Source organism: Gorilla gorilla, chromosome 2, assembly GCF_029281585.2.
Source record: "Gorilla gorilla gorilla isolate KB3781 chromosome 2, NHGRI_mGorGor1-v2.1_pri, whole genome shotgun sequence".
Lineage (NCBI taxonomy): Eukaryota > Metazoa > Chordata > Mammalia > Primates > Hominidae > Gorilla > Gorilla gorilla.
In genome coordinates this window covers 66,747,832-66,772,812 of record NC_086017.1, presented here as the reverse complement: position 1 = coordinate 66,772,812, position 24,981 = coordinate 66,747,832, and the positions used below count along the sequence as shown (strand labels likewise).

Sequence of the window (24,981 nt, the reverse complement as noted above, 5' to 3'; positions counted from 1 at the left end):
TCAATTCAGACTAGCCACATTTCAATGTCAGTGACCACATGTGGCTCACAGTAGCCATTGGACACTGAGGATCCACAGAGCACCAGTAAGTGCTTCTTGTGACGACAGAAATGTTTTCTATCTGCTCCGTCTCATATGGAGGCCACTAGCCTCAGGTAGCTATTGAGCACTTGAAATGTGACTAGTACAGCTGAGGAGCTGCATTTTTAATTTTATTTAATTTTGATAAAATGTGAATTTAAACAGTCACATGTACCTGGTGGCTCCCATATTGGACTGGGCGCGGTTGCTCACACCTGTAATCCCAGCACTTTGGGAGGCCAAGGTGGGCAGAGCACGAGATCAGGAGTTTGAGACCAGCCTGCCCAACATGATGAGACCCGATCTCTACTAAAAATGCAAAAATTAGCCAGGTGTGGTGGCAGGCACCTGTAATCCCAGCTACTCGGGAGGCTGAGGCAGAAGAAATGCTTGAACCCAGGAGGCTGAGGTTGCAGTGAGCCGAGATCGTGCCACTTCACTCTAGCCTGGCAACAGAGCGAGACTCCATCTCCAAAAAAAAGAAGTGAATTTAAACAGTCACATGTACCTAGTGGCTCCCGTATTGGACAGCACAACTCTAGAGATTTGATGTTATTAGAAAAATATCAGTTTAAACTTGACCAGGGTATCATTTCTCACCTACCATGTTGGCAGAAATTAGAAAGTTGGATAATGCTGTTCGAGGAGGGGAACAACCTTTTATACATGGCCAGTAGGAGTATAAATTAGAGCAGGCTTTATGGAGGCCAATTGGCAATGTTTAGCAAACTTACAAATACACATTCCCTTGACCCCAACAGTTCTGTTTCTGGATATTAATGCTACAGAGTCTCTTATGTGTGCAGGCTGGTTTAGGTAGAAGGATATTTGCTGCAGCAGAAGATTGGAAACTACATACATACTCAGTCAATGGGGACTTAAATACATTATTGCACATTTTAAAAATGTAATTTGCAACTACTGAAAAAAATTGATTATTTCATAGCATGGAAGGCTTTCCCAAATATAGTGTTAAGCAAGTGTAGAGCAGTACCTACAGTGTGTTAGCATTGGGTAAAATAGATGATTTGCTTATTTATGTCTAGGGCTGGTCTGGAAGAATGCAGAAGGAAGCGATGGCTGGGATGTGAGAGAGGTCGACATCATCATATGGTGCCTGTACCCTTATGGAATTTAATCATGTGCATTTGTATATTACCTATTCAAAAAATGAATACCTAAAAAATAAAAAGAGAAAACTCTAAGGGAAGGGTGAATCAGAGAAGGCTTCCTAGAGAAAATGACCTTTGGACTGGATTGTAAAAGATGCATAGGAGTCCTTCAGGCAGGAGGAAGGCTGAGGCTCAAAGGCGTGAATGAGTGGGATGGGTTCAGTCATCCATATGTACCCAGCAGTGGCAGAGTATTCGGTGTATTGAAGAGCATAGTAATGGAGTTTCGACATGCATGACTAGCTAGATGGGAGAGGTTTTGTGAGTAGAGTTTGGACTTAACTCTGAACCAGAGGAGCCAGAAATGGTTTGAAGGAAATGGGAAGTAACATGCTTGTATTGGTATGAATGACAGCTTTGGTGGAGTGGTGAGTGGCCTGAAAGAGTGGTTCTCAAAGTGTGATCTGAGGAGCCCTAGGAGTCCCCAAGGCCTAGAGGGTACTGACGACATAAATACAAAACAGATGTTCTTTGTATGTGTCGACCAAAATAACAAATCATAGCAGCTTGATTGCAGGAGCAGATGTATGAATCCAGCTGTCTTCTGTGCAGCCAAACATTAGAGTAGTCAAAACAGAGAACGATGTTACTCCTCTCATGTTTTTTTGAAAATATAGTTAATTTTTATTAACATATGGTAATTAGATTAACAAGTAATATGTTTATTTTTAAAAGAATAAATATTTTTAAAATGTCTCAGTTTTGGCTGGGCCTGGTGGCTCACGCCTGTAATCTCAGCACTTTGGGAGGCCAACGTGGGAAGATCGCTTGAGTCCAGAAGTTTGAGACCATCCTGTCAACATAGCGAGACTCCATCTCTACAAATAATTTTTTAAAAGGCTGGGTGCGGTGGCTCATGCCTGTAATCCCAACACTTTGGGGGCCAAAGTGGGAGGATTGCCTGAGCCCAGGAGTTTGAGACCAACCTGGGCCACCTGGCAAATCTCATCTCTACCAAAGAAAATACAAAAGTTAGCTGGGCATGGTGGCACATGCCTGTAGTCCCAGCTACTTGGGAGGCTGAGGTGGGAGGATAGCTTAAGCTGGGGAAGCAGAGGTTGCAGTGAGCTGAGATTGCAACACTGCACCCAGGCCTGGGTAACAGAGCTAGACCCTGTCTCAAAAAATACATATATATATATATTTTAGGCATGGTAGCATGTACCTGCTTCCAGCTACTTGGGAGGCTGAGGCAGGAGGATTGCCTGAGCCAAGGAGGTTGAGGCTGCAGTGAGCCGTGATCATGCCTCTGCACTCCAGCCTGGGTGAGTGAGACCTTGTCTCAAAAAAATTCTCAGTTTTATTTTCTAATACTGTGTATATTGATAGATACAACCAACATAAACAAAAGCTCATTGGGACCCTCACTAATTTTTGAAAGTATAAAAGCATCTTGAGATTAAAAAAAAAAATTCAGGAACCACTGGCCTAGAAGCAGGCAGGCCCTGTGTGTTTTTAATTCTGGTTGGATTGAAATAAACTACCGGGAAACAAATGCAGCTATCCAAACAAGGGTCAGGCAGGAGGTGAGCTAGCAGGGCTGCAGCTGATGTACACTTTACATATCCAAGTGCATAGTAGGGTATGGGTGGTGTCTGTTAAAGAAGGAGCTTAGTTGATGGATTGGTTTTGACTGATGAGAATGTTGGTGCATGTCCTATATTTCATTTTCCCACTAGTGGATGCTTCTGTTATTTCCAGTCCTTTGCTGTTATAAACATCCTGGACATGTCTGCAAGTGCCCTTGGGCAAGACATACTCTAGAGTATCTCCCTAAAAGTGGAACACTGAGCAGTAAGACATTCACATTTTCAGCATGCCTGGAAGCTGTCAAGTTGCTATCCAATCTGTGACTCTCCCTCCAGCCTTGTATGAGAGCCCTGATGTCTCCAAACCTTCATATTATCAGACTTCAATTTTGCCAATCCCAGAGTGTGAAATGGCATCTTGCTTTAATCCCTCTCCCACGATGACCCCTACCTCCATTCTGTACCTTGGAGCATAACTCTGAATTGTAGGCAATTCAGCAGAAGTCTTTGTCACCAGGAAACTTGGGGTTCGTTCTCTCTCTCTCTCTGTGTGTGTGTGTGTGTGTGTGTGTGTGTGTGTGTGTGTGCGCGCGCGTTGTGTGTGTGTGTGTGTGTGTGTGTGTGTATGTTTAGAGAGGGGACACACAGAAGCAAATTCTGTATTCTGCTTCCCTGGGTGAGGAAGGAGGAAAAAACTGGGACACTGTTCTTTATTTTAGACAGAAATTGCCCAGTCAGCTGTTACTGTTCTTGTGGCATTTGCTGTCATTTGGGGCTACTTGGGTCCTCAGTGAAGGAAGAGAAAGCAGGCCTCTCTCTGTTGCATGACTTGGGTTGGTGTTTGGGGTAAGGCCCAGTCTGAGGCATTAAGCTGAGACCTGAGGCTTTGGGCACACAAGTGTAGTGTGAGAGTATAAGTCTCCTTCTCTGGTCTGCTCACATGTCCTCACCTGGGTCAGGCCTTCTTGCAGGCCTGAAACCAGGGCCAGCTTCACCGGCCTGCAACCTGGGCAGGCACACAGGGTCCTCATTCAGAAGGGCCATGTGCCCACTTCAGTGCTCTACTATAGTCATCTCGAAACTCAGTACTTTTTGGACAGAGGGCCCCACATTTTTATTTTGTGTCAGGTCCTGCAAATTATATAGCTAGTCCTGCCTGAAGTATCTTTGTGTCTCTCAGACTAAAAAGGATGTAGGGAGAGGGGTACAGTTCTGTGGGTGGCCCTGTTCTCTCTGCTCTGTGCAGGGCCTGCCTCCCACTGTGAGCTGCAAAGCTCTTTTGAATGAAACACTCATTTTCTCATTTCATGCATTTCTTTTCTTTTTTAAAAATCTATCTATCTCCATCCGTCTATCCACACACGCACGCACACACACGAGATCCTCATTACTTATGATTTCATATTTGTAAGTTTGCTTACTCTCTAAAATCTATTTCTAACGCCAGAATTAATACTCATGGCACTTGTGCAGTCATTCACAGACACATGCAGAGCAGCAAAATATTTGAGTCCCTTTAGCACGTTGCCAGCAGAAGATGAACAAGGTGATACACTGCCTTCTTGTTCTAGCTCCCATACTGTAAACAAGTATCCTTTTTGTGGTCTGTTGAGTGCCATGTTGTTCACAATGTATTTTTTGTTGGCGATTTCAGTGTGTAAGAAGGTTCTCAAGTATAATGCTGAAATGCTGTCTAGTATTTCTAAGCACAAGAGGGCTATGATGTGCCTTTTGGAGAAAATACACGTTAGATAAGCTTCTTTCAGGCTTGAGTTATGGTGTCATTGGCCATGAGTTCAATGCTACTGAATCAACAATATGTATTAAATAAGGTGTCGTTAAGCAGAAATACACATAAAACAAGGTTATGTATTGACAAAAATATTGCAGCCATGCCTGGGCAACATAGCCAGACCTCATCTCTACTAGAAATAAAAATAAAAAAATTAGTGGGGTATGGTGGTGTGCGCCTGTAGTCCCAGCTACTCGGGAGGCTGAGGAGGAAGGATCACATGAGCCCAGGAGATTAAGGCTGCAGTGAGCAGTGACTGTGGCACTGCACTCCAGCCTGGACAACAGAGTGAGACCCTGTCTCAAAAAAAAAAAAAAATTACAACCAGAGGCTCACAGAAACTTAGCCCTATATTCCCCCCAGGAGCAATGGTTTAGTATTCATTAACTCAGTGTTCACAATGACTTAATAGAACGTACTACTATGAATAATGAGAGTCAACTGTATATATATGTACATATACGTATACATACTCATATACATATACATATACATACTTTGCCACTCTCTTGTTTACTCTCCATTTTGCCCTTTCTTCTAATCTCTTGCATTTTTGGTCACTCTCATTTGTCAGTGGTCCTTCTGACATTAGCCTTGGACCCTCAAGGGCACCAATGAAAGGGCCTTTATTCATTTATCCATGTATTTAATACACATTTGTGGATCACCTTCTTTTGCCATGCACTGGTCTATGCTGGAACCTGAACACAGACCTTATGTTTCAAAAACATTGCTTATGCATAGGGTTGTTATAATTGGTGATTTTGAGAGAAAGTGAGAGTCTCATACTTATTTCTGGAAAGTGTTTCCCAATCTCTGCCATTCTCATTACCCACTTTCCACCCCCACCCAAAAACTTCTTTGGCCACATAATGTCATAAATGCATAAAATGTTAGAAGGAAACTTTAGAGGTCACCTGGGCCAACTCCCTCAGTTTACAGATAATGAAACTGAGATCCAGAGTGGGAAAGTGAAATGCCTGGAGTCACAAAGCTAGTTCAATGGCCTTAAAAAAGCAGGTGACAACCCAGGTAATAATAGTTCCCAGTTGCTCTATTTTATTACTTATGTATCAGGTAAGAAAAAGATAACATCAGTTGTGATCTGGTAACTTCCAATTAAAAGCATAAAACAGATTTCTATAAATTGTCTACATTGTAATAAAGCTGGAGAAAATGTATAAATGGAAGTAGAAAAATATCTAGGTTTAACCGTTGTTGTTGTTGTTGTTTTGAGACAGGATCTTGCTCTGTCGCCCAGGCTGGAGTGCAGTGGTGTGATCATGGCTCACTGCAGCCTTGACTTCCTTGGCTCAGTCAATCCTCCTGCCTCAGCCTCCAGAGTAGCTGGGACTACAGTGCGCGCCACCATGCCTGGCTGATATATATATAGAGATTGGGTTCTGCCATGTTGCCCAGGCTGGTCTTAAACTCTGGCTGGTTTCAAGGAATCCTCCCGCTTTGGCCTCCCAAAGTGCTGGGATTACGGGCGTGAGCCACCACACCCAGCCAACTGTATTTTTTTGTTTTGTTTTGTTTTGTTTTTACAAAAATATTTCTTATCTGCAATCAAGGTATCTAGATGGTTCCAGTATAGAGGGTGTTTAGATTCCTCACTTGGGTGATTTTCATGATCCAAATACCTGTTGTTATAACACATCCAAAAGTGGGCATCACTTGGTCCTAACAATATGTAATATACATTTGCAAGCCAGGACTGTGACAACAAAGGGAGTTGGGAGGTGGGGCCTCTGCTACAAAGCCAGCCAGGAAACAGATCCATCAGCCTTCACTTCCCGTTCACTCCCCAAACCTAGCCTCCACTCTCTCCCCTCCCAAAAAGGGGAAGGAAGAAGGTTAGGTAAAGATAACGTGCCCATCCTCAAACAAAGGATGGCGAACACTTTTGGGTCGCCCAAGCACTCCCATTTCCTGTGGCTAAAGTTAGACCTATTAGATATGAATTTCATTTTTAATCCATGACTGGGCAGACAGAGGGTTACAGTGCCAGGAGTGGTTCACATCTTCTCCAAAAAGGATGGGAAAAAGGAGGCGTCCCTTTTCAGTCATCTCAGGGCATAGGGGAACAGAGAGTTGCTTTCTCTGTACTTGTCACAGCAGCAAAATGCATAGGACAGTTACTTTGTGTGACAATTAAGAGAGGGAGCTTCCACAAAGTGTTTCCTAAGTCCCACTCATTTGTGAATCACCTTTGACCATATCCCTTAACACTGAAAAAGGCTTCATAATTTTCTGTAAAACAATGTATTTTTTCTTTCATATTTATATTTAATGGAAAGTTTATATTACTATGGTAAACAGAAAACCAGTATGCTTGCCATAAATAGATAAGTATCAAAATAAAATATGCACAAACTAAGGTAAATAAATTCTAGCTAGGTGCTATTGTCTGAGCCGCTTTGTACGTAGAAGAGAAAGATTGGGCATGGTAAACGTTAGGGGAGTATTCAAGGTGAAGTATCCTCAATTTGAGCATTTCTCTTTGAGGGATTTAGGATGGACAATGAATTGACAAAGTAATAACTTTGTTGTTATGTGATCTGTTGCTGGGTAAAGAACATAAGCTGACTCTCCTGGTGCCCCACCCATATGGCCGAGGCCACTTCAGATGCCATCTGCAGGGCCTCCTGTCCACACCTTTGACTTTCTATGTCCTTCTACCTGGCAGGGTTTCTAGCCAGGGAAGCTAACATCCTGAGGAGCCCCTTTCCATCAATGAGGAGAGGAGTTGGTGGATTGAAACTCCCACCTCCTCACTCCTCAGTGGAGAATTATGCGGTGTGTTTTGTTGTTGTTGTCTTTTGTTTTTGAGATAGAGTCTCGTTCTGTCACCAGGCTGGAGTACAGTGGTGCAATCTCAGATCACTGCAACCTCCGCCTCCTGGGTTCATGCCATTCTCCTGCCTCAGCCTCCCGAGTAGCTGGGACTACAGGCGTGTGCCACCACACCCAGCTATTTTTGTATTTTTAGTAGAGACGGGGTTTCACCATGTTAGCCAGGATGGTCTTGATCTCTTGACCTCGTGATCTGCCCGCCTTGGCCTCCCAAAGTGCTGGGATTGCAGGCGTAAGCCACCGCGCGTGGCCATGAAGTGTGTTTTATATGCTCTCAGGGGGTCCCCAATGGGTTGAATGCCGGCTGCTCACGGCTGTAACCTGATGGCTCCATAGTCTTTATTGGCTTCCCTCCTTTTCTTTGTCTCATTTTCCCACTCCCCACCAGTTCTTCCAGGGATCACCCCAGAAGAAAACAGCTGATACTTACATCTTTGCTCCAGGATCTGCTTTAGGGGAACTCCAAACTAACAGCAGGTAAACATAAAAGAAAGAAGACTTATTAAAGAAAGAAGACTGGCCAGGCGCTGTGGCTCATGCCTGTAATCTCAGCACTTTAGGAGGCCGAGGCGAGTGGATCACCTGAGGTCAGGAGTTCGAGACCAGCCTGGCCAACATGGTGAAACTCCCTCTCCACTAAAAATACAAAAATCAGCCAGTGTGGTGGCACATGCCTGTAATCCCAGCTACTCAGGAGGCTGAGGCAGGCTAATTGCTTAAACCTGGGCGGTGGAGGTTTCGGTGAGCTGAGATTATGCCGCTGCACTCCAGCCTGGGCAACAGAGTGGGACTCCATCTCATAAATAAATAAATAAGACATACCTAAAAATGTTTTTTAAAATAGATACAGGCCAGGTGCAGTGGCTCATGCCTATAATCCCAACACTTTGAGACTGAGGCAGGAGGATTGCTTGAGCCCAGGAGTTCAAGACGAGCCTGGGCAACAAAATGAGACCCCGTCTCTACAAAAAATACAAAAATTAGCAGGGCATGGTGGTGTGCACCTGTAGTCCCAGCTACTTGGGAGGCCAAGGTGGGAGAATCAGTTGGACCCAGAGGTCAAGGCTTCACTGAGCTATGATGCCACCACTGCACTCCAGCATGAGCAACAGAACTGCGACCCTGTCTCAAAAATAAAAAATACATAAATAAATAAAAATAGGGCCGGGCACGGTGGCTCACGCCTGTAATCCCAACACTTTGGGAGGTCGAGGTGGGCAGATCACGAGGTCAAGAGATCGAGACCATCCTGGCTAACACAGTGAAAACCCATCTCTACTAAAAATACAAAAATTAGCTGGGCATGGTGGTGCATGCCTGTAGTCCCAGCTACTCGGGAGGCTGAGGCTGAGGCAGGAGAATGGCTTGAACCCAGGAGGTGAAGGTTGCAGTGGGCCGAGATCGCACCACTGCACTCCAGCCTGGTGACAGAGGGAGACTCCATCTCAAAAAAAAAAAAAAAAAGATACATATAGATAGATTGGAAATGAAAGCATCAGAATGAGTTCATGGTTATACATATATACATGCATGTTTTTTCCCTGTATCTACTGAGAGGGCCTAGAAGCAGTGGCACCCCCGTAGCAAAAACATAACTAGTGCCCAGATCTTGGCTTCTAAATACTCCTCCACTAAAGGGAACCAGAGTTCCTTGGAGAAAAGGCTGATTCCAGGACTGGGGCAGGGAGAATATAGGAAGATCTTGGAACATCTTTTTGTATCAAAAAGTAATGAAGTGCCCTAAGAATGATGGGCATGTGAACAAGCTGGACACAGGCACCAGGTTATAGGGCTCTCCCTAGCCAAGTCTGGGACAATCTGAGCATCAAAATGAAAAATGATAGTAACGGATCATAACCCACTAAATAAAATTGGAATCCATGAGCCAACATGGATGTAAATAATAAATAAATGGTGGGGAATGGAAAGCTCTTCCCTCCAGTAGAAGAATAACTTATAAACACTGAAGGGATGATAGAGTTGAAAAATCGTCAGTGGACACTAAAATTATAGTGTGTTAACATTTCATGAGGAAGAAGACACTTCCATATTTTCAATTTGCTGGTTACTTAAAAACAGAAAAATAGTAACTTTCCAGTAGAGAAATTTAGAAGATGCCACCTCAACTAAATAGTCTAAGCCAATGTCACCAATATTGGGCCAAACCAATGCCACATGTCTTCTGAGGTGATGTGCTAAGAAAGACTCTACATTCACTTCTGTCATATTCCTGTGAAAAATACACCACATGAAAAAAATATTCTCTTATTACTCTAGACATTTTTAGAATGTGCAACCTGAATCTAATCATGAAAAAACATCTAGTAAACCCTCAGGTAGGGAAATTATACAACATAACTGGCCTGTCCTCTTCAAAATAATTAAAATCAAGAAACACAAAGAAAGCCTGGGGAACTGTTCCAGATTCAAGGAGACTCAAGAACACGTGACAGTAAATGCAATCAATGCAGGGCCTTCAGTTGGATTCTGGACCAGGAAAACCAATAGCTATGAAATATTTTATTGGGATAGTTGGCACCTTTTTAAAAAAAGTGGTGAACGAGTTGATACATTTTGTCAATGTTAAGTTTCCTGCTTTTGATAATAATTATCCTGTGTAAGAGGATGCCCTTGTTCTTATACACACTGAAGTGTTTAGGGTCTAAAGGGACATAATGTCTGCAACTCATTCTCAAATAATTAGGAAGAAAAATATTTTATATTCATACATATAGAAAGAGAGAGAGAGGAGGGAGCAAATGAGGTCAGCTGTAGGCAGCCATGACACTGAGTAAAGGATTTCAGGAGTATCTTATTCTGGACTTGCAAACCTTCTATAAGTTTGAAACTATATTAAAATAAACTTGCCAAAAATAAAATAAATTCTCAAATAAACTGCACACTTTGCCCTCCCCAAGAAAAAGGCCTGTGTTCCTTTGTTCCTCTTCAGGGAATCTAATATACTCTCACCACACAACTCCAGAGGGCATCAGGCCATTCGTGCTGCCGCCAGCTCTGCAGGATCTGCCAGCCCCCTGTGCCTGCAGGCCCTCATGCTGAGGCACAGTTCCTAAGGCCTAAGAAGATAATTTCAGAATTATTTAATCAAAAATAGCTCTCTTCCAAACAAAACTGGAAACTCTTCCAAGAGGCTGGGTGTTTATCCTTAAAGATGCCCCTGTCTCTCAGTAGGAAAGAAACAACTGTAAGGAAAATAACTGCATAATAATGAATACTCTTTCCCTCAGAACGATGGACCTGAATGGCCGGGTGCGGTGGCTCATGCCTGTAATCCCAGCACTTTGGGAGGCCGAGGCAGGTGGATCACAAGGTCAGGAGATCAAGACCATCCTGGCTAACACAGTGAAACCCCATCTCTACTAAAAATACAAAAAATTAGCCCGGCGTGATGGCGGGCTCCTGTAGTCCCACCTGCTCGGGAGGCTGAGCCAGGAGAATGGCGCGAACCTAGGAGGCGGAGCTTGCAGTGAGCCAAGATAGCGCCACTGCACTCCAACCTGGGCGGCAGAACAAGACTCCATCTCAAAAAAAAAAATAAGAACAATGGACCTGAATATGCCAACACAGCCTCTTTCGGTATGTCCGCACTGGAGGCAACTGGAGCCTCGGGAGCAGCCATGGACCATTTCTATGACAAAGGCCCCTCTCTCTGCCCAGCTAGAGCTCATTCAGCACAGGGGAGGCCACCAGTCTTTCAGAGTAGTCATGACTAACTCGGGAATAATGCTCTTGGCGATAGTCCGTAGAGAATCTGTCAGAACAATAACGTGAAAGCCAGTTCCCATTTCTGATGCAGCGCCTGGAAAGAAGTCAGCTGCGATTAGAGGGACATTTTCTTCCTGTAGCTGTCTTTGAAAGTGGAGGAGGGGTTCACCACAACCCCAAATTACAGGGACACCAGGGACATGCAGGTATTCAGGGTACGCCTTCTTTAGTGACACTGTCATGTTCTGTCAAGTTCTGAGTAAAAAGCAAAAGTTGTGGTGAGCCACAAATGGGCTGCAGGGATGGGGGAAAGTACTTTGGGCTAAATTTTCTAATCCGGAGTCTTTGCTTCAAAGTTCATCCCAATCGCTTTTATCCTGAAGTCTGAAATGGAGACCTGGCTTTTGCAGAATCAAAGCATGTTTATCCAGCATTTAATCCATTTCCCAGGAAATCAGTGTTTTACCAAGAGTGGAATTCTTTTTTAGGACTTTCATGGACATTTCTAAGGCCTAACCCAGCATACAGAGAATGTTCAACTACTGCTATATGTGAACAAATGAACCCATTTGCCCATAAAATGGCAAATCCATAGAATTTCTTTTTTTTTAATTTTTTATAATTAAAAAAAGAGAAAGAGATAGGGTCTTGCCACGTCACCCAGGCTGGTCTCAAACTCCTGGGTTCAAGCAGTCCTCCCTGCTTGGCCTCCCAAAGTGCTGAGATTACAGGCTTGAGCCACAAAACCTGGCCTAAACTTTCTTTTCAGGAGAACTAAAATGCCAAGAAATACTGTACATAAAATATCATTTTTTATTCTGGGGCCCACAATATTTCTGAATTTTGACAATAGAAACACAGGAACAGTAGGATACTCAGATAAATTAATTTCACTATTTAGTTTCATTCATTCAACAATATTTTATTAAGCATCTACCATGTGTCAGACACTGTGCAAATGCTGTAGATACATTGGTTAACAAAAGAGATACAGTGTCTGTTCTCAGAAAGAACACAGTTGAGCGGACCCAGGTGATTCCAATGTACAAGACTGAGCTCATACCTCAGAGTTGTCCCACCAAACTGTCAGAAGCTGGATTATTTATCTGCCAGCCCCAGTCCCTCATAGATTGAAAGCTGATCCCAGTGGCATTAATTCTCCGGCATTTCTGGCCTGTGGAAAGCTGATTTATGTGCTTTCCACACGGTGTGCAGGGAAATGGTGATTGCCTAGGGGTTTTCAGCCGGCTGTATCTGCTACACGAGTGACCGGTTCTGATACTCCTAGAGCAGCCTTAGTCAAGTCATTTAAACTCTTTAAGTCTCAGTTTCCTTATATGTAATAACTTCTTTGTACAGCTGTAAGGATTGGTTATAATACATGTAAAGCACCCAGCAAGGCAGTGGATTTTTTTTTTTTTTTTGAGACAGAGTCTTGCTCTTGCTCTGTCACCCAGGCTGGAGTGCAGTGGTGCGATCTCGGCTCACTGCAACCCCTGCTTCCCAGGCTCAAGTGATTCTCCTGCCTCAGCCTCCAGAGTAGTTGGGTCTACAGGGGCACACCACCATGCCTGGCTAATTTTTGTATTTTTAGTAGAGACGGGGTTTCACCATGTTGGCCAGGCTGGTCTTGAACTCCTGACCTCAGGTGATCCACCCGTCTCAGACTCCCAAAGTGCTGAGATTACAGGCATGAGCCACTGTGCCATGCTGGCAGTGGATTCTTAATAGACAGTTGTTATAAATCCCAGCAAAGGGGCTGGGCATGGTGGCTCATGCCTGTAATCCCAGCACTTGGGCAGGCCAAGGCAGGAGGATCACTTGAGCCCAAGAGTTCAAGACTAGCCTAGGCAACAAAAACAGATCCTATCTCTACATAACAGTAAAATAATTAGCTGGACACAGTGGCACATGCCTGTAATCCTAGCTACTTGGGAGGCTAAGGTGGGAGGATCCCTTGAGCTCAGGAGTTCGAGGCTGCAGTGAGCTGTGATCATGTCATTGCACTTCAGCCTGGGTGGCAGAGTGAGACCCTATCTCTAAAAAAATAAAATAAAATAAAAAATCCCAGCAAAGGGAAGGGACTACCTTAAGCAGCCAGAATATACAATAAAGAAATGGAATTTTGGCAACTGAAGTTGTGAGTTCTTATATGGTAGACAACACCAAATGGTTGTACAAGGGAACCTTTTGTTTATTTAAAGGAATGTCCTTTAGAGGACAGTTTGACAAGAGCAGCCCATTTCTCTACCATTTTTCATTTCTGCTTTGTGCGGAAAATTGCCCCAAGGAGTAGGTGTTCCAGACACCAATGATTGAAAGGGAGCTTTGCACCCTGCTCTCCCTAGGGTTAAAGGCCTGCCCGTTGGCATTTGGGGAACTGTTCATGAACCCGTGGGGTGTTGTGGCTGATAAGACATTACCAGAACCAGGAGCATTTCTAGGTAGGAGAAAGCGGGAACACGAGCCAAGTGAACGAAAAACTGAAAACTGTCTTTGTAAATTCAGGTTCCCAGTATTATTGTGGATGATGAGCACTTTGAATTTGAATTATGCAGTTGGACAATCTAAGCTGATTGTTTACATGGAGTAATTTTCTAGAAATTAAACAATGATTTGGACATTCCCTAAACTGCATATATATAGATAATATTTTTTGTTGATAATGGCTTCAAATCATTGCATCAGTGAAGAATTTTAATAAGTAGGATTTTGTTATAGTGTTTAAAAAATAAGTGAATAAACATATAAAGGAGGGGCAAGGAAGCACCATAGCATATTATGAACCAAGGATTGCAGTGAATCCAATTTGGTGTACCTGAGAACCAGTAGAAAATAATAATTACAGTAATTTAGAAGGCCTAGTAAAAGTTCTCTGGTTAATGCAATTTTGTGCTTTGCGTCACATCCACTGTTGAAAATCCTTGTGAATATGGACTCCTTCTCCCACCTTAGATCGATGCCCGTATTTTTTTTTTCTGGGACAATTTTTCTGGAAAATATATTTGGCAGCCCTCTGTCCTGGATAGATGAGTTTTCTGTCTTTTCTCCTGCTCCCCTGGCCTTGAGTGTTTTGGAGGGAAAAGCAGTTTGTAAATGTTTGTTGAATGACAGAGTGAATCCTGCTGCTTGTTAGCCATCAGGGTTGGTGGTGGCACTGTCAGGCTGGCTAGGTCTCCTCCCTCCTCCCACTTGTTTGGTTGGACATGTCTTCCCTCCCGTGGGAGAAGAGGATCTTTCCTTGGCTAAGACTGTCTCATCTGTACCTCCAAACAAGTTAAGGGCCGGGTGTTCCATGGCTAAGATCATATAATAAGGGCTTTTCCTAGTTTGCCAACATCAAATTAATGAGTAGACTTTTAGACATTTTAAGTATTTTCCCCATGATTTCCCCCCCGGTGCCTGTACTTACTTGCTGTCACTGCTGCTGTTGCTACTATTACCATTAATAGTTAATATTTGAGTAGCTGCTGAGGGCCACGCATTGTGCTAAGCTCTTTACCCACACTGATCTATTTAACTTTCACAGCAACCTTAGGAGGGAGGTACTATTCGTGTCCCCATTTTATGGGTGAGGAAACTAAGGTGCAGAGAGGTAAAATGATGCACTTAAGGTTCCACAACAAATACATGGCTTAACTAAGATGTAAACTCACAAACACTGACTTTAGAGTCTACCTAACATCTTCAACTTATAGTTAGTGGTATCTGAGCACATAATTGCATATTATATTTGTTAAAATTTAGTTCCCCATACCTCTGAAAACATCATGATTTCCCATTTCTCCACCCTGTCAGCACATTGAAGACAGCCTAGGAAACAGGACTGGGGTTCCTGGATCCTAGAAAAAGGAGGATGTTTTAAAAATAAGGAAAAGGGAGAAAAAAAAAAAAAGAAAAAGCAGTGTACTAAAAATGGAGTAGGGGCCAGGCACGGTGGCTCACACCTGTAATCCCAGCACTTTGGGAGGTGGAGGCGAGAGGATTGCTTGAGCTCAGAAGTTTGAGACCAGCCTGCAAAACATAGGGAGATCTCATCTCTGTTTTTTTTTTTTTTTTCACTTTTTAAAAATGGAGTTGGTGCTCCTTCTTTCAATTCTCTCATTCACTTCTGGAGCTTCAGACTGGAGAAAAACAAAATGTGGATCCTCTCCCTGCTAAAACGTGAATTTAGCGAGTCAAGTTCCAGCTAAGGGCAAGTACAAGAACACAAAATCCTTTTGCTAATCTTTCCGCAAAGAAAGAGCAGATGAAAGGCAAGGCATCAAAGCCTCTGAAACCACCAAAGTTGTTTGCCAGCAAAGAGATAAATCAAAAAGGTTCGAGATCTGGTTTGAATTTAATAATTACAAATGACTAATCAGGGACTATTTGCTGCCAAGTCAGGAGCTGCACTCTCTCAATCAGTACGTTTTTACTGCTCTGGTCACCTGGTTATTAAATAGAAAAGCCCAGTGATTAAATAACAGGGTTGTTCTGACACTAATCAATTCAATCTTGGCCATTTAAAATTAAGTCAGGCTTGCAGTAGCCCTTGTCTCTGTGAAAGAAGTGGGAACGACACAGTGCAAATGTGACTGAAGGTATCCTGAGAGTGTTTGTGGATGGTCCTCTGGGACCTGGGTAGTTGGAAAGAGTCAGGCAGTGTACCAGGTCTCCTGCCCATCATTCTGCAGGATCCTGCCATCTCTAATACCCTCCCTGCCTGACTCTCAACATCAAATAACAACAAAATAATTATGCCAGCAGTGACAGCAGTAGTAATAGTAATTACGGTAATAACCGCAGTAGCAATAATAGTTACATTTTTCAAATCTCTTGCCATATGTCTGGCTCTGTTCGAAATATTTTATTTCTTTTAATACTTGAAATAACCCCATGATGGAGAAAACCAAAGCTTATAGAACTGCTTTATAGACACTGACGTATCCCATACACCTAAAACCTGCCTGGCACATAGTAAATGCTTAGTAAATATTTGTTGAGTGAATGAAGGAATAGAGAAGTAATTTGCCCAAGGTCACACCAAGTAGCAAAGGTGGAGCTGCATTTTGAACTGTCTCATTTATGCTCTTAGTTTCTTTGAGGTATGTAGGTAAATGCCTTGTGGGTCTTTTTATATTGTTTTAAAACACATATGATTTTAAACAATTATTTATGTATTTATTTATTTATTGAGAAGGAGTCTTGCTCTGTCACCCAGGCTGGAGTGCAGTGGTGCAATCTTGGCTCACTGCAGCCTCTGCCTCCTGGGTTCCAGCGATTCTCCTGCCTCAGCCTGCTGGATAGCTGGGATTACAGGCGCACGCCACCACGCTCAGCTAATTTTTGTATTTTTAGTAGAGATGAGGTTTCACCATGTTGGCCAGGCTGGTCTCAAACTCCTGACCTCAGGTGATCCGCCCATCTCGGCCTCCCAAAGTGCTGGGATTACAAGCATGAGCCACTGCGCCCAGCCATGAAATAAATATTTAAATGTATTTTACTTTATTTGTATGTATTAATTTAAAGGAAACGCAGATTGTTTTTAAACAACGTACAAAGAGAAATAGCATCATATGCAGAGAGGTCAGTGGTTTGGCAGTCAGGGTGGCCTCCAGAAAATCCTCTCTCCAGCACTCACTCACTTTTGTGACCTTGAGCAAGTTACTACAGCCTTCCTGAGCTTCAGCGTTCCTCTCTGTTAAAATGAACACCACAGGGCTTACTTAAACCGGGCTGAGGAGAAGCTTAAATGGCACAATCCATTAAACTGAGAGCATAGTCCTTGGCTCATAGTAGGTGCCCAATTCCAGCATCTGTTTCCCTCCACTTTTGTATTGGAAGGCACCTGGTGATTTTCTCAAAACCTCAAAGGAGGTCTGGAGAGGATGGAAGTTAAGCCAGGTAAGGACATGCTATTCAGGCTTGGACCACGTCCAGCTCTTCTGAGAATCTGTTGTCAGGTAAGGATAGAATCAGTGCTTTTCACAGAGAATCTTCCCCAGGACAACCGAAAAGGCAGTTTGTTCATGGGTTATTTACCGATGAGATTCAGATGTCTGCCTTGTGATATCAGAAGGTAGCCAACCCTAAAAAGAGATAGCCACAGAGTGTCCTGGAAACAATAATGTTTGTGAAAGTGGGTCGAAAGGTTCAGGTGAAGGTCAAGCTAGTAGGATCTCTCAAGCAGAGGCAGTAACGAGTCTCTGGCAATGTTCACGTGATCCTTCCAGGAATACCCATATCTCCATGAGACCTCACATTGGAATATGCACAGGACTTTGCTCTATTGCAAATTAGCAAAGGGACCCCCTGGTCATTTTTGTTTTTTGTTTTTGTTTTTGTTTTTTTTGAGATGGAGTTTCGTTCTTATTGCCCAGGCTGGAGTGCAATGGTGCGATCTCGGCTCACCGCAACCTCCGTCTCCCAGGTTCAAGCGATTCTCCTGCCTCAGCCTCCCAAGTAGCTGAGATTACAGGCGCACACAATCATGCCTGGCTAATTTTTATATTTTTAGTAGAGATGGGCTTTCACCATATTGGCCAGGCTGGTCTGGAACTCCTGACCGCAGGTGATCCACCTGCCTCGGCCTCCCAATGTGCTGGAATTACAGGCGTGAGCCACCATGCCTGGCCCCCGGTTGCTTTTTTAAGAAGCAATGGTAGGGTTTTTTCAGCACTTGAGCACTTCTAGAAAGTGGTCTATAGCAAATATATAACCTGCAGGGCTAAGGACTTAGAGACTACATGCAGGTCTATTGTGCCCACAAATTCTCCTCTGTAACTGCCTTTCTCCCCGCCCCCATATAGGCACGTGGCATTGAGACAAAGGGGTCAGGTGCCCATTAAGTTCATTTAGGGTTTGGTTCAGCTGGATGTTTCCTTTCCATCTGAGGTGTTATCAATCTTGGATTACTTGCTCTTAAAGCACAGAGACTGAGTCCCCAGACTGTTGCCCAGGGCAGTACATAGATAGATTCGTTGGTCAGGGATGTGCCTCACCCTTGAACAGATCTGACATTCCTTTTCGTAGGAGTGGAAATGGCCAATGTCCCACTTGGACCAATGTCTAAACAACTGTAATTTCTTTTAACATGTCTGTGCATTTTAAGGAAAATAAATGCCCCTGCTGGTAAGAAAAAAAAAAAAAAAGCTCTTATTTGAAAAACAAGAATCTTAGCTTGAATGGGCAGGTTTTTTCTCCAAGGAGATTTGAGGTTGAAGAATTTAAGCCTTCAATGACCTTCACTTTTGAGGTTTTTGATTTAATTTTGGCTGCCCTATTGCCACCAGGTGGTTAATGAAAGGGAAAGGTGTCACCTCAAAAACACTGGCCTCCTTCATTCATTCTTTCTTTTAGTCACCCATTTAGAAATTATTCACTGACCTACTGCTCAGCACAGGGCATGAGGGGTTAAAGTTATGTGCCGAAATCAGAGTGCAGAGACTACAGCACAATTATTGGGCTCACCCAAGGTGCTTTGTTTTCATGGTTGAAAGGGAAGTGGACTGTGCATTTGCTTCAGTAAATTTGACAAGAATAACAGGGTGGGTCTTTGGCTCCTCAAATTGGCTGGGAACCTGTCAGACCAAGTGTGCAAATGCACAGTTCACACACAGTGCCCTTCCTGCCTGGGAACGCCCCCAGGTAACTGATCAGTGGTTTTTGATGCAGAGGAAGTAAAATGGCATTTTTTACTTCCTGTGGGCAATTCATAACAGGAGCTGCCACTTACCGTGCACTTACTATGTGCCAGGTCTTGTCACCCAACATCTATGATCCTCACAACACCCTAACCTGGAAGGCATTATTTCTACTCTACAGATAACATCCCACAGTCTCAACCTCCTCCTGATACCTCCCAAGATCCCAGGTATAATACTGTAGCCTCCCAAGGCAGGAGAAGCAGAACTCAAGAAGGAAATGGGGTTATTCTAGGCAGCGGGAAGCCCTTGCTGCTGTGCCCCAATTCGTTCCCCAGTACATGTTGCTAATTGTGATCACAGCATTCTCTGGCTTGCTATGCTGTGCAGTCCTTCTCAATACAGTGCTCCAAACAAACACTACCAGACATTCTGGATGGCAAGTGAGACATAACCTATTTGCCACCAGTGCTTGCCACCAATGCCTGCTACCTGATAGCAGACACTGATAGCTCTTAAAACTAGAAAGGACCACAAAATTGATTTGGTGTAGACAGTGTGTGCTGTGGTCTTGAAGACCAGTCTCTCTAGTAGAATAAAGGTTATTTTCTTGCCATATTCCTCATGCTCAACACCTTCCTAGACCTTCTGTGCAGGTCTGATGGGCCATCCCAGACTCTGGGACGGGACAGCATGGTGGGGAAGCACATAGTTTGAAGTAGGAAAGACCTGGATTTGAATCCAGGCTCTGCCACTTGCTAATCATGAAACCCTGGACAAATTCCTGCCCCTTTTTGAGCCTTCATCTCCTACTCTGTAGAATGGAGATGATAACCATTATCCACCTACCTCATGGGGTAGTTATGAGGATCAAATGAGATCATGCATATAAGGATTTAGCTCTGTGCCTGACATGTAGTGAGCGTTCAATAGGCTAAAGCTTTCATTATTATCAGTGTGAATTAGTAGTAGTAGTAGCTCCAGTGAAGTTCAAAGTGAGTGCCGTGTCCTGTTGCACTCTCTGCTTTCTGAGATGCTCATTTGTTTATGTTTCCATGGCTTATTTCCAACTGGTGATTTCTTCCATGAGCTACTCTGTAGATCACTGGCATGAGGTCAACATCCCAATATTCTAGAAATCCCAGTTCCTGGGTAGAGCGTGAAATGTCTTTATGTGGTGTTTCCATCTGTACGCCCTTCTTCACCAGGTCCTTTCTGTTCTCTCTTCCTGTGGCCCTCTCGAGTTGGGCAATTAGTGAAGAGGACAAGCAAAGGCAGGAGGACCAAGAGGACCAACAAAATCCAGAAATGCTATTTTAAGGGAAGCTGGCTGTGTACCAGGGATTGTCCCAGGCTCTGGGACTGTGAGCATGACTGACCAAGTCCTGCCTTCATGGGCTTATGTCTCATGAAAAGGTCAACCAAAACCCAGAAAACAATTAAATAAAATTATCTTTCTAAAATGGGTCTGCCCTGCTAGCCTCTGTCTTAGCACCTTATCTGACTCATTCATAACAGAGATCACAATCTGCAATTACTTTGTTTTATTTTTACTCCAAACTAGTGGGCAGGGACCATGCCTGGCTCATTCACTGCTATATCCAAGGACCCAGAATGGGGTTTTGCGTGTCAAAAGTGCTCAGTGAACACAGAGCAAATGAACAAGTGACTAAGTGATGGTTTGTGAAATTTTCATTCTGAGCCCAGAGTTTAAACTTCAGGCTACTTTTTTGTTGCTGGCAGTGGTCAGTCACCTCCCTATGTAAGAAAATTGAAAAGAAAATTCATTTTCATAATTCATGCAGTTTTTATTTTATAAAACATGTGGGTTCCTTAAGGAGATCATTCTATCCCAGATTGACTGTCTATGGCTGAATTAAAAAGACCATTGGAGGCCATTTGTCTTCTGGATTTGACACTTGGAGCAGGTGGCAGTATCTGGCAGGAACTGGGTTGGGGGAACTCATGAGGCTTGGCTCCAAAGCTGGGTAGTGTGTTGAATTGGTCTGGAGAGGGCTGCATGCCTGTGAGGAGAGGAGCTTCTCTTATTATTCACTTTCCTGCATCAATGTGCATCTAGGCTACTGTCAACATGTCAGGTTGACAAAATCATTGAGCTCAAGGAATGGAACTGTAGCACCATAAAACTCAATAATCTGGTAATACCAGGTTGCAGCATGTATCGGTGTAGCCTATGGTCTGGGCAATTCATAACAGGAGCTGCCACTTACTGTGCACCTACTATGTGCCAGGTCTTGTCGCCCAACATCTATGATCCTCACAACACCCTAACCTGGAAGGCATTATTTCTACTCTACAGATAACATCCCACAGTCTCAACCTCCTCCTGATACCTCCCAAGATCTCAGGTATAACACTGTAGCCTCCCAAGACAGGAGAAGCAGAACTCAAGAAGGGCATGGGGTTACTCTAGGCAGCAGGACGCCCATGCTGCCATGCCCCAATTCATTGCTCAGCACGTGTTGCTGATTGTGATCACAGCATTCTCTGGCTTGCTATGCTGTGCAGTCCTTCTCAATACAGTGCTCCGAGCAGACACTACCAGACGTTCTGGATGGCAAGTGAGATGTAACCTATTTGCCACCAACCTTTGAACAGTGTATATAAAAGGCTTTGCCCTAGGAATTAGAATCCTGGATTCAGTGTTACGTTGTAACCATGTAACTTTGAGCAAATTGCTTCTCTCTCCTGACCTCAGTTTATTAACCTGTAGGATGGAAATTATCCCATACCATATCTGGCTCAAAAAGTCACCATATAAATATAAGCTGGTGAATTGGTTTCACTGGCACTGAAGTGCTGTTTTTAATTGTACCTGGATGGTGAATCAGTAAGGATCAGGCCCCTGTACAGACATGAAGCATCCTCAAAAACGGCAGCTGTGCCCGGAGTTGTGATCAGCATCTTCTCGAGGCTTCCCTCAAGGACCCTGAGTGGAGTATTTGACTTCCTAAAAGTCACCGGGTGAGCTTGTTAATCCAGATTCCTGGGCACCCTCCCAAATGGCTGATTAAGCATTCCTGGGGATGGCTCGTGGCATCAGCATCTCTGAATCATTCCTCAGGTGATTCTGCTGCACGCTGCACCACTGTTTCAGTGGAAAAATGTATATATGTAGAACGCCACTGCTCTGGATAGGAGCATATTGACCTTTGGGATTTTAAATATCTAGGTAGCTGCTTAGCAAAAAGAGCCCCAATATCTTCCCCATCTTTGTCTGACAAACTCTTATTCATCTTTTAGGCCTATTCACATGCCTCCTCCTCTGGGAAGACCTCCCTCACAGTCCTCCCAGAGCCCTCCAACCCATGTTTTGAGCACCTACTGTGTACTAGGCACTCTACTAAGCTCTAAAATGCATTACTATATTTACTCCTCTTCCTTTGAGAATAGAAGCTAATGCCATCACCACCACCTCTGCTCACACCTTAGAGTTGAGAAAAGGTGGCTCAGAGAAGCAAAGTGACTTTCTCTAGGATGTTTGGCTCTTATTGCATTATAGTTCATCATAATAGGCCTGTCTCTCCTACATGAGTGTGAGGTCCTTAACCATGAGAATTGCTGACCTTTGCATTTCTGGGAGTGAACACAGGGTCCAGCACATAGTAAATGCTCAACAAACCTTTGTTAAATTGAAGTGAAAAAAATAATAGAACAATTATAGTAATATAAAAAAGAGTAGTTCAGTTTGCTTTCCAGTCTCTGCCTTTGTTCAAGCTCAGGGTTCCACTAGAGGAGGAGGCTGACTTCTTTTGGGACTGAAGACTACAGATGTCTTCAGACTCTCCTGTAACCCCATGCTGGTGATTCTGGTCTTCTGGTAGCTTTCTTCTAAGTAACATCAGAAGACCTAGCAAGTCACAGGTTAGGGACTGAAGAAACACTTGACTGATTGGTTGAGCTGGGAGTGCAGAAGAGAGGTGAATGTATCTTTGATGAGCTTTATTGTGGCTTATAGATTACATTTATTTTCTTCTAATGAAAAGAAAAAGGCCAGGCTCAATGGTTCTCTCCTGTAATCCCAGCATTTTGGGAGGCCAAGGCAGGAGGATCACTTGAGCCCAGGAGTTTGAGACCAGCCTGGGCAACATGGCAAGACCCCCTCTCTACAAAAACTAAAATTAGCCCAGTGTGGTGGTGTGCTCCTGTATTCCCAGCTACTTGGGAGGCTGAGGCAAGAGAATTCCTTGAGTCTGAGAGGTCAAGGCTGCAGTGAGCTGTGTTCACACCACTGCACTCCAGCCTAGACAACAGAGGGAGACCCTATCTCAAAAAAAAAAAAAAAGAAAAACATACTTTTTCACATCTAACTTGGCAGACTGCCCTGGTCATAAATGTATAAATTTATTTCAAATACAGTTATCTTCAGTCCAAGTAATAACTTTTTAAAAATCATATGGCTATAAAGCAGGAAAGTTGGAGAAGATGTCTAAGTTTCTTTCCAACATTAGGGTTCTGTGATTACATTAGGACCCTGGATAAGGTTTACAGCAAGTTTAAATTACTTAAGTACAAAGCACCTCTAAAAATGGAATATCTTCAAGTGAATTAGATTTTCTTTCCAATCTAATCTCCTCTTCCAAGTTAGTCAGAATCTGAACTTTGTATCTAAATTTCTAAGCCTTGATATATGGAGACATTTAGAAAAAAATGAACTCAAAGAGAAACAAACTGTGACAGCAAGCATAAGAATAGTAACACAAACCAATTATCCTAGAGCTTAATAGTTTCTCATAACTTCTTAGGCTTTCTTAGAAGTGTTCATTTATAGGCTGGGCGCAGTGGCTCATGCCTGTAATCCCAGCACTTTGGGAGGCTGAGGAGGGCGGATCACGAGGTCAGGAGTTCGAGACCAGCCTGACCAACATGGCGAAACCCTGTCTCTATTAAAAATACAAAAATTAGCCAGGCGTGGTGGCATGTGCCTATAATCCCAGCTACTCAGGAGGCTGAGGCAGGAGAATCGCTTGAACCCAGGAGGCAGAGGTTGCAGTGAGCCAAGATCAGACCACTGCACCGCACCCCAGCCTGGGTGACAGAGTGAGACTCTGTCTCAAAAAAAAAAAAAAAAAAAAAAAAGAAGTGTTCATTTACATAGCTTGGTTAAAGGTTTTGGGTAACATGGTAGAAATGATAAGGATTGCATGTGCTATTTGATTGCTTTTTTTCTTGCCTTAATCAAAGCCATAACCCCTACTTACCTTTGAACTTTGTTTTTTCGTTTGTTTTGCAGCGAAAACGGAAACAGAGCACCCAAGATGAAGATGCTGTTAGCCTTTGCAGTCTCGACATAAGTGTAAGTATAGTCCTTTCTTTCCCCACTGGCGCCGAGAGCATCTCTCTTCTCCGAAGGTTATTTGTTAATAATATGCTGTGTGCTTGAAGTGGGCTTCCAGGATCTGACTATGGAAGTTGTGACCTGGGGAAAATTTTTTTTAACTGAAAAACATTTTATTTCACTGGAGAAAACTGTGTGGCCAACTTAAACTTCCAAGCTAAGTTGTTTATTGCCTGTGTCTTTTCTCTCATAAAATAAATTATGAACTCAGTGCATCTGGGTAGAATCTAGATAAATACCAGTGTGCTCTTTTAGAGGCTGGTTCCAGAAGATGGAACAGATGTTTGTCCCCCTTTGGGGGAAAGTTAATGGCTTGGCCCAGCTCAGGCAGCCGGATGGCCCAAAGGCCAGAATAAGACTCCAGAAGCATAGTGGAGTGAGTGGCTTTGGATCAGCAGATCTTAGTTTGAATCAAGATTCTGTACTTACCATCTGTGTGACACCTTTCCTTACCAGTTTCCTCATCTGGAAAATAGGAATGAAAAGACTTAACCTGACAAAATTTGGGAGGGGGTCAAATAAAACAATAAAAGTGAGAATATTAAACACATTGCCTGTACATACTGGGCACCCACCAAATATTTGCCTCATTTTTTTTTTCTTTTTAAATCAGAAGTTTGTAGAAGATGCTCAAGTGTCTTGGTAGTTGACTGTTGGTGATGATCAAGGTGGAAAAGCTTCCTTGGCTTTGTTTCAGAACATGTCCTTGAATACTTAATTTCATAGCTTTCTTTGTGTGGCCACCGTGTCTCCCCACTGATGCAATTGGGAAGCCTACCTTGGCCTCTGATGCCCTCATTATCCTGGGGCTGGGGGGTGGAGTAGGAATTCAGGCCCTCCC

At 43.5% G+C, this 24,981-nt stretch overlaps 1 protein-coding gene across 8 annotated transcripts in view; it reads left to right on the top strand.

Annotated features, from left to right (window-relative positions):
* Positions 1-24,981, top strand: part of ARHGEF3 (Rho guanine nucleotide exchange factor 3) — a 349,977-nt gene that overhangs the window by 170,454 nt on the left and 154,542 nt on the right. For all 8 annotated transcript variants that reach the window (XM_019024441.3, XM_055383168.2, XM_055383170.2 and 5 more), the window contains one exon: positions 24,036-24,098. In XM_019024441.3, the coding sequence (XP_018879986.1) occupies positions 24,036-24,098 (63 nt within the window). The remainder of the gene's footprint in view (positions 1-24,035; positions 24,099-24,981) is intronic.